Raw genomic sequence first — 10,827 nt, forward strand, 5'->3', positions numbered from 1 at the left:
TATAATATATATATATATAATGAGGGGAGCCTCTTTAGTAGGTTGTTGCAACTTCTCAGGAACAACAGTTAATGTGTACGTACACCGTAAATAGAGATGAGTTATGAGTGGCATTTACACCTACATAAGCGGGAGAAGCTGACATTTTAGATGCATGGAAACCGTTGATGCTGCAGGAATATGGGTGTCGTCGCAGTTTTATTGAAATAGGCCTTGTGATCTGCAAAGGAGCAGCGCTAAGGGCTTTAGAATTGTATTGCTGCAGAAGATTTAATTACTAGCAATTTAACGAATGATTTTGCATTGAGTTGGAGGTAAGACGCTCTGCGGGCCTCTTCGAGGCGTACTTCGTACAGCGTATGGATCTGTTCCGAGGCCACTGGAGCCCCGTCCGCGGAATGATGCGGCTTTAGTAGAGCCTATGGCTTATAAGGCTTGGGGTTTAGAGCTTGGTAATAAAGGTTTCGGGTTTAGGATGGAAGTTGGGGGGTTTAAGCTTTAGGATTTAGGCACTAGAGTAAGGTTTACGGTTTACAGTAAACTTCCTGCTGACGGCCGCTAGCAGCGAGCAGGCGGCCTGCGGTGCCGCAGTCTTATCTTTTGCAGCTTCCAACGAACACCTAAGCAAGGGACAGAATCCTTTTTCTCTTGTTTTTATTGTGAACATTTTCAGGGGCTTAACAGCTGAAGCCCTTGTGGGGTCGCTCTAGGTGTCGATCCCCTGGGGACAGAGTCTCCTCTCTCCTCTCTCACAGCCCCGCTGCACTGAGGATGCCGTGCAGCACCAGCACGTTTATAGCACATCGGCAAAGTCATTGTTTTTTTAATGGAAGCATTAAGGGGTCCCTTTAGACGCGCTGCTGCTCCTGCTTCTGCTGCTGCTGCAGCAGCAGCTGCTGCTCTTGGTCCTGGTGAGGCCCAAGTCCTTCCTGTTACGCTTCAAGAGAATGCACACCACACCACAGCTGCTTCGCTGTCTCCTCTAGCTGTCTCCACAGGCTAGGCTTTTGCTTTAATACTCAGACACTACAAGCTCCTGCTGCTCCTCCTTGTCTGTTGCTGCTCTAAGACCACAGCTGGGGGGACCCTTGAGGGCCTCGTAGGCGATCCGCTTTAGAAACGAGGGGGCAGTCGCACTGACCAGGCGAGCTTCTTCCTCTGCAACTTCACAGCAATAGCATCAGCTGCTGCGGTTGTTGTTGTTAGTGTTGCGGTTGCTGTTTCTGCTACTGCGACCGCTTTCGTGTGCTGCTGCACCTGCAGCTGCTGCTGTGTCTTGGACACTGGGCTTCGGGACTTGAGGCCCCTGTGTCTCGAACACTCAATTCCTCTGGCCCGTTGTTTCCCTACCAGCTTCTGGTGGTGCTGGTGGTGCTGCTTACTTCTGCGTAATCTCCCGCCTTACCGTTTGCAGATAAGCTGTTCGGCCGCCTGGGGGCCTCGTGGCCCTCGGGTGTATCTGCAGCTGCCTGGATGTCTCCGATGGTGCAGGATGCCCTTTGGAGGGAGGAGGCAGGAGCAGATGGTGACTCGGAAGATAAAATTCTAGAGGGCTTGGCTGCGCTGGATGATGACGACAACTCAGCTGCTGCTGCTGTTGCTGCAGCTGAAGCAGCGGCAGAAGATGAAGATGAGGAAGAAGAACCCACGACAAACACCTTCATCTTGATACGGCACGGCAGGAATAAGCCTAAGCACCTAAAGCTAGCAGCTCTGCTGTCTGCGTTGGGGCTGCTGTGGACTGCTGCAAAGGCAGGGAGACTTGTGGAGATGCATAGATCCGCAAAAGCGACACAAAGTGCCCCTTCTACTAAGGAACTGCAGCAGTTTGAAGCTTTGGCGGCGGTGCTGCAGCAGCAGCTGCAGCATCAGCAGGCGGGGGCTGCTGAGGCGTCGGCGGAGGCGTTGCAGCAGCTGCAGCAGCTGCAGCAAGTGCAACAGGACACACACGAGCTGCTGCGGCAGCGGCAGCAGAACCTTAAAGCGCAGGCTCTTGTTCCTGTGGAGGGAACTGAAGACCCTGAGGCGCTGGCAGGGCAGCAGAGGCTACAGCAGCCGATGCAGCAGAGAGACGCTTCAACTCTTGAGGTGGACGTGGACTCAAGCTTGACAGGGCTTACAGAGGAGACAGCCCGTGAGATGCTGCAACAGCTGCAGCAGACGCACGCGAAGCTAACAGAAGAGGAGGAGCATGCAGACCTCGAACTGGAGCGCTTCAAAGCTGCTGCTCCCATCCTAGCAGAGCTGCAGCAGCAGCTGCACGAAGCAAGAGAAGAAGTTGGGAAGCTTGAAGCAGCGTCAACCAAGCGAGAGAGCCTGGTTGCTGCATCAGATGAACTCGACGAGCAGCAGCAGCAGCTCCTGCTGGTGCAGCTGGAGCTGCAGCAGCAGCTGGAGGAAAGGGAGAAGCGGCGAGTTGCTAGACAGCAGCAGCTGGAAGCAAAGAGAGCGGCTCTACTGAAGGAGAGAGAAGATGTCGGCAACCAGCTGTCTCTCCTCAAGGAGAAGCACAGCGCCTTGAAGGCAGCAGCCTGCAACGAGGAACTCCAGAAGGAGTTGGAGGAGGAGCAGCAACTGCAGCAGCGCCAGCAGCAGCTAGCGTTGCTGCAACAGTCGCTGCAGCGACTGCTGCAGCGAGATTCGCCGGCCAAAGACGCTGCTTTGCAGCAGCAGCTGGGTAGCGAAGCAGCAGCGGAGGTGCAGCAGCTCCGGCCTGAGGTGCAGCAGCTGTTGCAGGCTCAGGTAGAGCTGCAGCAGCAGAAAATGTATCGGGGCCGAGTAACCGAAGCAGAAAGAACCGTGCAGCAGCAGCAGCGGCAGCTGGACCGCCTGCGAGTCACTCTGAAAGAGCGCATGTCTTTCCCTGGGTCTTTTGGTGCTGCAAGACATATTCAGCTGTCTGTACATATGAAGATATGGGAGTCACTCCTCAACAAGACAGCGGACCAGCAGCAGGAGGAGTGGTACAGAGCGCAGCGAAACAAAACCCTGATGCGGCAGCGGCTAACAGGATCATCAGGGACAGCTACTCACCTTGCTGCGCTGCAGGCTGCATGCAAAAACATTCTTGCCGCTAGAGGGGGGATAGCTGAGGCCCGTAGAGAACGGAACCGCCAGTATATGGTGGAGGAGCTGCAGCAACTCGGCGTTGAAGCTCTCTTGGAGGAGGCAGCAGCAGGAAGAGAGTCGGCAGTGGTGCAGCAGATCGCGGAGAGCATGTGGGAGCAGCAGCAGAAGCATACTGGTGCGCTCAAGCAGCTGCAGGAGCATTCCGAGCAGCAGGTAATCGAGCTGCTGCAACAAATGCACATTGCGGAGAAACCCTCTGCTCCAGGAGCCCCTCTTGGCCTCTTCTACCAGGTCGCAGGCCTTATTAAGGAGGCATCCAAGCAAGAGCACTTTTTGAAGGAGCTAGAGCTGTTGCACGGCAGGAGCCGCTCCCAGTTGGTACAGCAGGCACAGGACCTGCTGCTGCTGGCCCTGGAGACTGCCCGCACGCGCAGCAGCAGCAGCAGCATGGAGGAAGGCGAGGAGGAGGCACTGAAGGCTATGAGCAGAGCTCACGTCGATGCTCTAGAAAAAGAAGAGCAAAAACATATAATGTGGGAAACGCTTATGGAACAATTGGAGGAAAGGTACTCAACAGATCTCCTGCAGCAAACAGCAGCGGACAGAAGTAAGAAGAACAAACAGAAAAAAATCATACGAGAAGCGACAGAACAGCTGCACCACCGGAAACCGCTGGTCCTCACCACTAGCACAAAGCCCGAAAAAGAAACAGCACTCCAAACCCACAACAACACCAAAACACAGCAGCAGAAGCAGCTGCTGCGGCAGCAGAAGAAGAGGCAGCCGAAGCAGAGGCAGCAGCAGCAAAGACCAAAGTTCGGTGGTGACAGGCCAAGAGGTTTTCCTGCTGCCTCAAAAGTGTCGATGCCAACATTTAAGGTGTCTCCTTCCCAATCTGCTCCACTGTCTCACTGGGAGACGGGACCGCGAGAGGCGGGATGGAAGGGATGGATATCGGTGGAAGCGGGGTCGAAAGAGGCAGCAATGGCAACCATGATGATGGAGACAGCAAAACGGAAGGAGAGCACAATAGCAGCGAGAGAGACAGACTCCGAGGAGACAGAATCGAGGCAGGCGGGACTGAGGAAGACGGGAATGGGGGAGACGGTATCGGCGATCCCTTTGCCTTCTATGCTTACTCCGGTTCCCGCGCCTGCAACGGTAGCAACTGCAAGAGAGGCAGCAAAGGAGACAGAAGAAGAGACAGCACAAAAGACAGCGGGAAAAGAGGCAGCGAAAGAGACAACGAAAGAGGCAGAAAAGATAGCAATAGAAAGAGAGGCGGCGGAAGAGACAGCAGGGCAATCAGGGAAGGAGGCAACAGAAGAGGAAGCGGCAGAGACAGGAGAAGTGATGCTGAAGATCCCCTCGTTGCCCACCCCCCCAACTAGAAGGGCTCGCTGGGGAATGCCTACAGAGCCGTTGGAAGCTTTTCTAGGTGTTGCAGCTGCACGGGGGGATTCCGAGGATGAGGAGACAACAGAGGAGTGGCGAGAGGCATCAGATGAAAGAGAGAGGGTACAGGAGGAGGATACAACAAAGGAAGAGGATATATTTGATACAACGGAGGAGGATATAACGGAGACAGGTGACGAGGGGAAAGCGCCTACACCCGCAGTGCCGGTCAGCATGCAGCTAATGATCCAACTCTTAGAGGACGATGAAGGTTCAAACCCCCAACAGGAGACAAGTGTCCCCTCCACCCCCCTTGGCAGTCCCCCCTCAAGTCGTACAGGCAGTTCTTGGGAGAGCCACTTAGTGCCTTTCGGCCTCAACATGAAGGAATTGTACTACATCAAGGATCAACAACTTAAAGGGCAAACACGCCAAACAAGAGCCCGAACGCGATCGCGATCCGGACCGGGATCTCGACCGAGATCGGGTTCGGGACCGGGATCGCAGGGGGGATCGGGATCCGGAACGGGATGGGGGGCTTCTTCTGAATCGGGATGGAAAACACCTTCGGGATCGCAGTCGGAGTCTCCTCCAGCTTCGGAACCGGGAATGTTTCCCTTGCGACGGGCTTCTTCGATGACGGCATTAAAGACTCCATCTACAGTCCATATGAGTTCTTCGAGATCGCCTTCGAGATCTCCTTCGAGGCATTCTATATCCCGTTCAAGTTCTCCTTCTGCTTCACATTCAAGATCGTCCTTGAGATCTTCTGCATCTCCTTCGAGATCTCCTTCTGGTTCTCCTTCTGCATCGCCTTCCAGAGCGTCTTCCAGATCTTCTTCTGTAGCTGCTGCTGCTGGATCTCCTCCGGCATCTTCTTCGTCTTCTTCTTCATCCTTTTCTTCTGCCTCTCCTTCGAATTCGTCTCCAAGGCCTTCTCCCCCCATCTTTGCAACTCCATCTGCAGCACCACATACCCAGTCCCCAGAGGCGAGAAGGCGCAACAGCTTCACTACAACGCAGAGCCTGCAGCAGTTGCAGCAGCTGCAGCAGCAGCAGCCGCAGTCGCCGGGCACCAGCAGACGGCAACCTCAGGCAAAGGCTGCTCCTCCCACTGGGCGCCACTCCAATTCTCGTTGGAGACCCTAAAGAATACAGTATCTCTATGCTGTCTCATTTAGGGCCTACTATTCTTAATTAGGGATATGCCATCTGTGTTTTTGACCCTTGCAGTATATCTGCCTTTCCTAAACAGCGAAAAAGAGGGCCCTGCGCCTCACTTCATGCAGCGTTTCCCTCCCCATGCACCATCAGGCTGCTTTGCCTCTGGCTGCGCATGCAATATGTCCACACATCTTTACAAGCTGTGGAGTCTCCAAGGGGGGAGGGACAGCAGACACCTCTTTGAGGGCAAGACGGAACCACAGGTTCCTCGACAGCAACAGCGACAGCATCAGCACCAAGACAATTCGGTGCTGATGCTGAATGCTCCGCTGTAGCTGTAAGCAGTGGATTTCACAAGACAGGAAGGGGACAGCGACACTGCTTTTGTGTCCCCTCACTGCTCGTCTTTATTGGTGGGCTTTGACGGCCCTCGGTGACCTCCAAACCCTTAACCTTAAGCCCCCAAACAGGCCGTTTTCTTCAAGACTTGGCTTCTGTTTAATCCCTCACTGCTGGAGGGACAAACCCTCCTTCCTCCTTTATGCTACTTTCCTAGAAGGGCCCGGCAGCTCACTCCAGCTAATCTCGTTATACAGTGTACCTCTCTCCACACACCGTCAGCTTTGCTGTTGTTTTGTTGCAGCCTGCTGTATTCTGATGCTGCGTTGGTGCGTCCTTGCTGCAGTTATTTGCAGTTTTCTGTTGCAGTCTTGCTGCTGCCTTCTCTGGTTTTACCTGCCTCGCTGCAGCATTCTCTGGTTTGCTGCAGCCTTCTGTATTTTGCTGCTGCCTTGCTGCAGCGTCTAGCTGCGACAAAGGGCCGCTCTCGGCAAATACAGCTGTTTTTACAGACACTGTAGTCCTCTGGCCAGCTGGCTATCTGGCTGGCTGTAAAATGCCCGTAGACGTGTAGGTCTTTTTCTAAAAGGGTTTGGGGGAGAGAGAGGGGGTAACGGCTGAGAGCCGTCTACAAAAGACGACCCGTGCACAAACCTTAAGCCCTCGGCAAGTCCTTACGCCCTTGCGCAAACTGTAAACCCCTCCTTAGGCGTAGTGTCTGCTAAGCTGTGACTTAGAATGCAGCCTAGGCAGTCAAGAGACAGCTGAAGCGAAGCAAGGAGGCGGAAGACCCTTGCTGCCATCTCCTTGCTAGCAGGCACTGCAAGCAGGAAGTTTTGTGTCCCTCTCTAGTTGCAAATTAGGCAGGAATCAGATACCTTGGGCCTTAAAAGCTCCGCTTAGGGTTTAGGGTTTACGGTCTGATGCGTGTCTGAATGCTCATGCTGGTGAGCAAGAAATGTAATCTGCCCATTTGACTGTAACAGCCGGAAGTGCTAAAACCTAAACCATAGGCCCTAAACCCCTTTCGTCCCCAAACCCCAAACAATTCTAGGCACTTATATACTAGTGAGCGAGTGGTTGAGCACGATGACCGTAAACCCTTCAGAGCTTCGTTCCGTGGAGCTCTACGCCTTGCATCGCTTTAGCCTCTCAACCCTAATCCCTAGAAACAACGATCCCTATAGCTCTCAATATCAAAAACCCTAGACACTAAATCCTACACCTTAAATCCCTCCGGGGGCGGGGGGGGAGAGGGACCGTGTGTGCCGCCCGAGCTTCTTGGCGGTCTGCGCGCAGATGTCACGGCAAACACTAACCTCCAGGGATATCACCTAAGAGTTTAGAGTTTAGGGGTTCTGGTTGATGGATGAGGGTCTAGAGTTTAAGGTTTCGCAGCAGAGGCAGCAGATCTGCTGGGAGCCTCAGCAGCGATCCCCGAGCACGCGGAAGGGGGTTTCTGGCCTTTAAGGTTTTGTTGTTCTCTGCCTCCATCCACTGTAGCTCCTGCTCATAATTAAGTTTAAAATAATAATAGTAATTATTATTATTATTACTTTCCGTTTCTTCTTAACTGTACCGGGAGAAGAAGCCACCTTTGCCGCCCCTGCAGCAGCTGCTGCCAGCGCATGCAGTCTCTAAACAAGCTGCGACTGCTGCAGCAAGACGCGCATCGGTCCTTCTTTCTCATTAGTCGAGTTTGTGCTGCTATTCTCGAGGAGACAGAAAGCCAATAAGTCCTTACACGAACCCGAAGGAGAGGGCTCACAGCAACTGTCTCCTTGGGGGCCTCCCAGGGTTCCACTCACCGCTCCGTTGCTGTTGTGGTTGCTGCTGCTGTTGCAGCAGCAGCCCTACAGCCTCCTCAGGGACACCTCGACATTCCCGTTTCTCCCTGGTCTCCTGGAGCCGTTGCTACTCCCTCTGTCTCCCTCCCTTTCACGCAGCTTGAAGCAGAGGAGACCAACGAGCAACACTTAGCTGTCTCCCGTAGCTTACACTGCACAGACACCATGGAGACTCCCCCTCCTGCTGCTGCTCCCTCTCTCCCCACTCCCGCTGAATTCGAGACCGTCGTTGCTGCCCTGCAAAGCACAGACAGCAGCAACAGGCAGCAAGCGCAACAGCTGCTGCAGCGGCTGCAGCAGCAGCAAGAAGATTGCACCGGATTCTGTCTAACCGTAATTGAGGCAGCACGAGACCCCGCTGTTGCTACAGTGGCTGCTGTCCTCCTCCGCAGTGCAGGTAGGATTTAGGAGTTTAGGGTTTAAGGTTTGGGCTTGGATTTGGGAGGCCGTCGCCGGGATTAGGGCTTAATGCTTGGGTTTTACCTTGTGTGGCCTTCGCTGCAGCCTTGTGGCACTGGAATGCCCGGATAGCTGCATCAGCAGCAGCAAAGAAGAGGCTGGCTGCTGCGCCTCCGGGTGAAGCAGCAGCAGCAGCTGGTCAAGCTGCAGCAGCAGCAGCTGAGGCCCTACAGCTGTATGTACAGCGTATGCAGCAGCTCACGGCAAGCATCGTGCTTATGTTACAGCAAAAGGCAGCAGCAGGTTGCAAGGGTAAGTCTTCGTGCTCCCCTTTTTGTCTGCTTTGAACTGGCGACCCAAAACCTTCGCTCACCCTGTCGCAGTGGCTGCTGCTGCTGTTGTTGCTGCTTCTGCTCCTGTTGTTGCCGTTGCTGCTGCAGGCAGCGGGGAGCGGCAGCTGTCGCATGCATTTTGCTGTTTGGCAAAGAAGGGCCTTGCAACAGATCCTCCAGTCTTTTTGCCGGCTTTAAAACAAATACTGATGGAGGTTAGTTTTTGCCTCTTCTGTCTTCCTGTGTCTTTTTAGTGCCTCCTTTTGTCTCTCCTTCTCTCTCCTCTTGCTTCCTTACTGTCCCCTTTTGTCCTTGTTGCTCACTTTGTTGTGTACCCTTTTATCTCTCTGTCGCTGTCCCTCTCGATGTCCCTTTCCCTGTCTCTTTCCCCCTGTCCCTCTTCCTCTCCCTACTTCTGTATTCTGTATCTCTGTGGCTCCTTTTGTTTTTCTAGTTATCTTTTGGTTCTCGCCTTGCGTCTCCTCCTGCCTCTCCTGTGTCTCTCTGTCCCCCTAAGGTGTCTTTGTGTCCATTTGCTTGTCTGCATGCATATTATAAGTATTATATATTATATACGCCTTATATATATTGTGTATACTCTATGTATGCATATGCCTCTGAGTGAAAGTCCAAATATATAGCTGCATGTGCTTGGGGCTGTATGGCGGAGCATACGTGCATGCATGCATGCACCAACGTAAAGGCCGGTGCACTCATGTATGTATGCAGCATTTCTTGACTTGTCTGCCTGGATAGGTACAGGCCAAGTTGATATACTTATCTTGGCTGCTGGACTCAAGCGAGTCTAGGCAGAAAAGACAGCTGCTTATAGATGTACAGTAATAAGTTAAGGCCAACAGAGGATGAGTGTACAAATATACACAAATATAAATGATCTGTGGATATTTGTAATAGCTGCGCACTAGGGATGGAGGGCGAGTGGCTGCTCCTGCATTTGCGGCTGTTGTTGCTGCTACTGCAGGTGGTTGCAAAGGGCTTTACTGAGCGGATTCCCCTGTTCTGGATGTCTCTGCTGGCGGAGACTGCGCAGGAGATGCAGCTGCAGCAGCAGCAGGGCATGCACCTGTCATTGCAGCAGCACGCCGCCTGCTGCCGCTCTTTTCAGCAGCAGCTGTTGCTGCCGCTGCTGCAGTTTGTGCTGCAGCGTTTGCAGTTTATATTGGACAACCCTCAACCGCAAGGCGCATGCAAAGAGGAGATTGGTGAGGGCGACTGTGCGGCTTGTCTGCTGCTGCTATTGCGAAGCGTTGCAGCAGCAGCAGCAGCAGCAGCAGCAACAGCGGCAAAGCTACGTTTGCTGCAGTTCAGTGGAGTTGGCTTTTGACGAGATTCTTGTTTGGGTTGTGGTTTACAGCAGTTGTTGCAGCTGCATCTGGCAGTCTCGGGTAGATCAGTGTGATAGTGGGGTCATTGTTGCGGTGTATGTACAGCTGGCATCCTATTGGTAATAGAAACAGCATGCTCTTGGAGCTTCGGCCACATGCTGCTGCGGCTTTCGAGTGTAGATGAGCTGTCGCTGGCGCCTCCGGCAGAGTGGATCCCTGTCTTCTTTCCTCAGGCGGCGGCAGCAGCAGCTGCTGCTGGTGCTGGTGGCGGAGGAACAGGTGCTGCTACTGCCGCTGCCCCAGGCGGCCTTCCACCGCCTCTACCGCAGCAGGAGGGGCTGTTTGTGTTGGTGTTGCGGCTGTACAAGTTGCTACGGGAGATGCAGCAGCAGCAGCAGCAGCAGGGGTCAGAGCTGTTTGCTACCTGCCGCTACCTGCTGCAGCGGGTTGCCAAGTTTAGACCCTTAGCAATGGCAGATGCCTTGTTGGGAGGAGAGGAGGGAGGTGATGCAGCAGCTAACAGCGGCGCATCTGCTGCTTCTGCAGGAATCCTGCCCCTTAAAAAGAGCTACTCAGGGCCTGTTGCTCGTTCCAAGAAACAAAAACTTACTCTCTTGGTCTATGTGCCGCTTTTGCAAGTACTGCTGGATCTAGTAGAGACGTGTGCCTTCTACAGAAGTCTTCCAGGGGCCCCAGAAACCCCAGGGGGCTCCCAGGGCCCCCAATCCCCAGCCGCTCAGGGGGTCCCCTCTTCTCTGCAGGATGTAGAGGAGGCTCAGGACTTGTGCGCAGCACTCGCTAACGTTGCAGGTACGTGTAAAGGAAATGCAGAAGACAGAAGAGAAGAGGGTGCCACCAAGGGACCTGTGAACTCCCATCTACTGCGTGTGCTCCTCTATATCTGGACAAAGGCACGCGTGTATATATATATATATA

At 53.8% G+C, this 10,827-nt stretch overlaps 3 protein-coding genes across 3 annotated transcripts; 2 read left to right on the top strand and 1 right to left on the bottom strand.

Moving 5' to 3' along the window:
* Positions 1-1,482: 1,482 nt before the first annotated feature.
* On the top strand, positions 1,483-4,828 carry EMWEY_00049590 (hypothetical protein, conserved; the record flags this gene model as incomplete). Its single annotated transcript, XM_013479517.1, has 2 exons — positions 1,483-4,657; positions 4,785-4,828. The coding sequence occupies 2 exons, from the start codon at positions 1,483-1,485 to the stop codon at positions 4,826-4,828; spliced, it is 3,219 nt and encodes a 1,072-aa protein (XP_013334971.1).
* A 43-nt stretch (positions 4,829-4,871) lies between these two features.
* On the bottom strand, positions 4,872-5,411 carry EMWEY_00049600 (hypothetical protein; the record flags this gene model as incomplete). Its single annotated transcript, XM_013479518.1, has 1 exon — positions 4,872-5,411. One exon carries the CDS (start codon positions 5,409-5,411, stop codon positions 4,872-4,874), a length of 540 nt encoding a protein of 179 aa, XP_013334972.1.
* A 2,568-nt stretch (positions 5,412-7,979) lies between these two features.
* Positions 7,980-10,701, top strand: EMWEY_00049610 (hypothetical protein, conserved; the record flags this gene model as incomplete). The annotated part of the gene is made up of 5 exons (XM_013479519.1): positions 7,980-8,211; positions 8,319-8,525; positions 8,654-8,760; positions 9,528-9,768; positions 9,997-10,701. Coding segments are annotated over 5 exons (1,492 nt in total), but the record flags the coding sequence as incomplete, so codon positions are not given.
* Positions 10,702-10,827: the final 126 nt, after the last annotated feature.

Source organism: Eimeria maxima, genomic scaffold (genome assembly GCF_000499605.1).
Source record: "Eimeria maxima Weybridge genomic scaffold, Emw_scaff1187, whole genome shotgun sequence".
NCBI lineage: Eukaryota > Apicomplexa > Conoidasida > Eucoccidiorida > Eimeriidae > Eimeria > Eimeria maxima.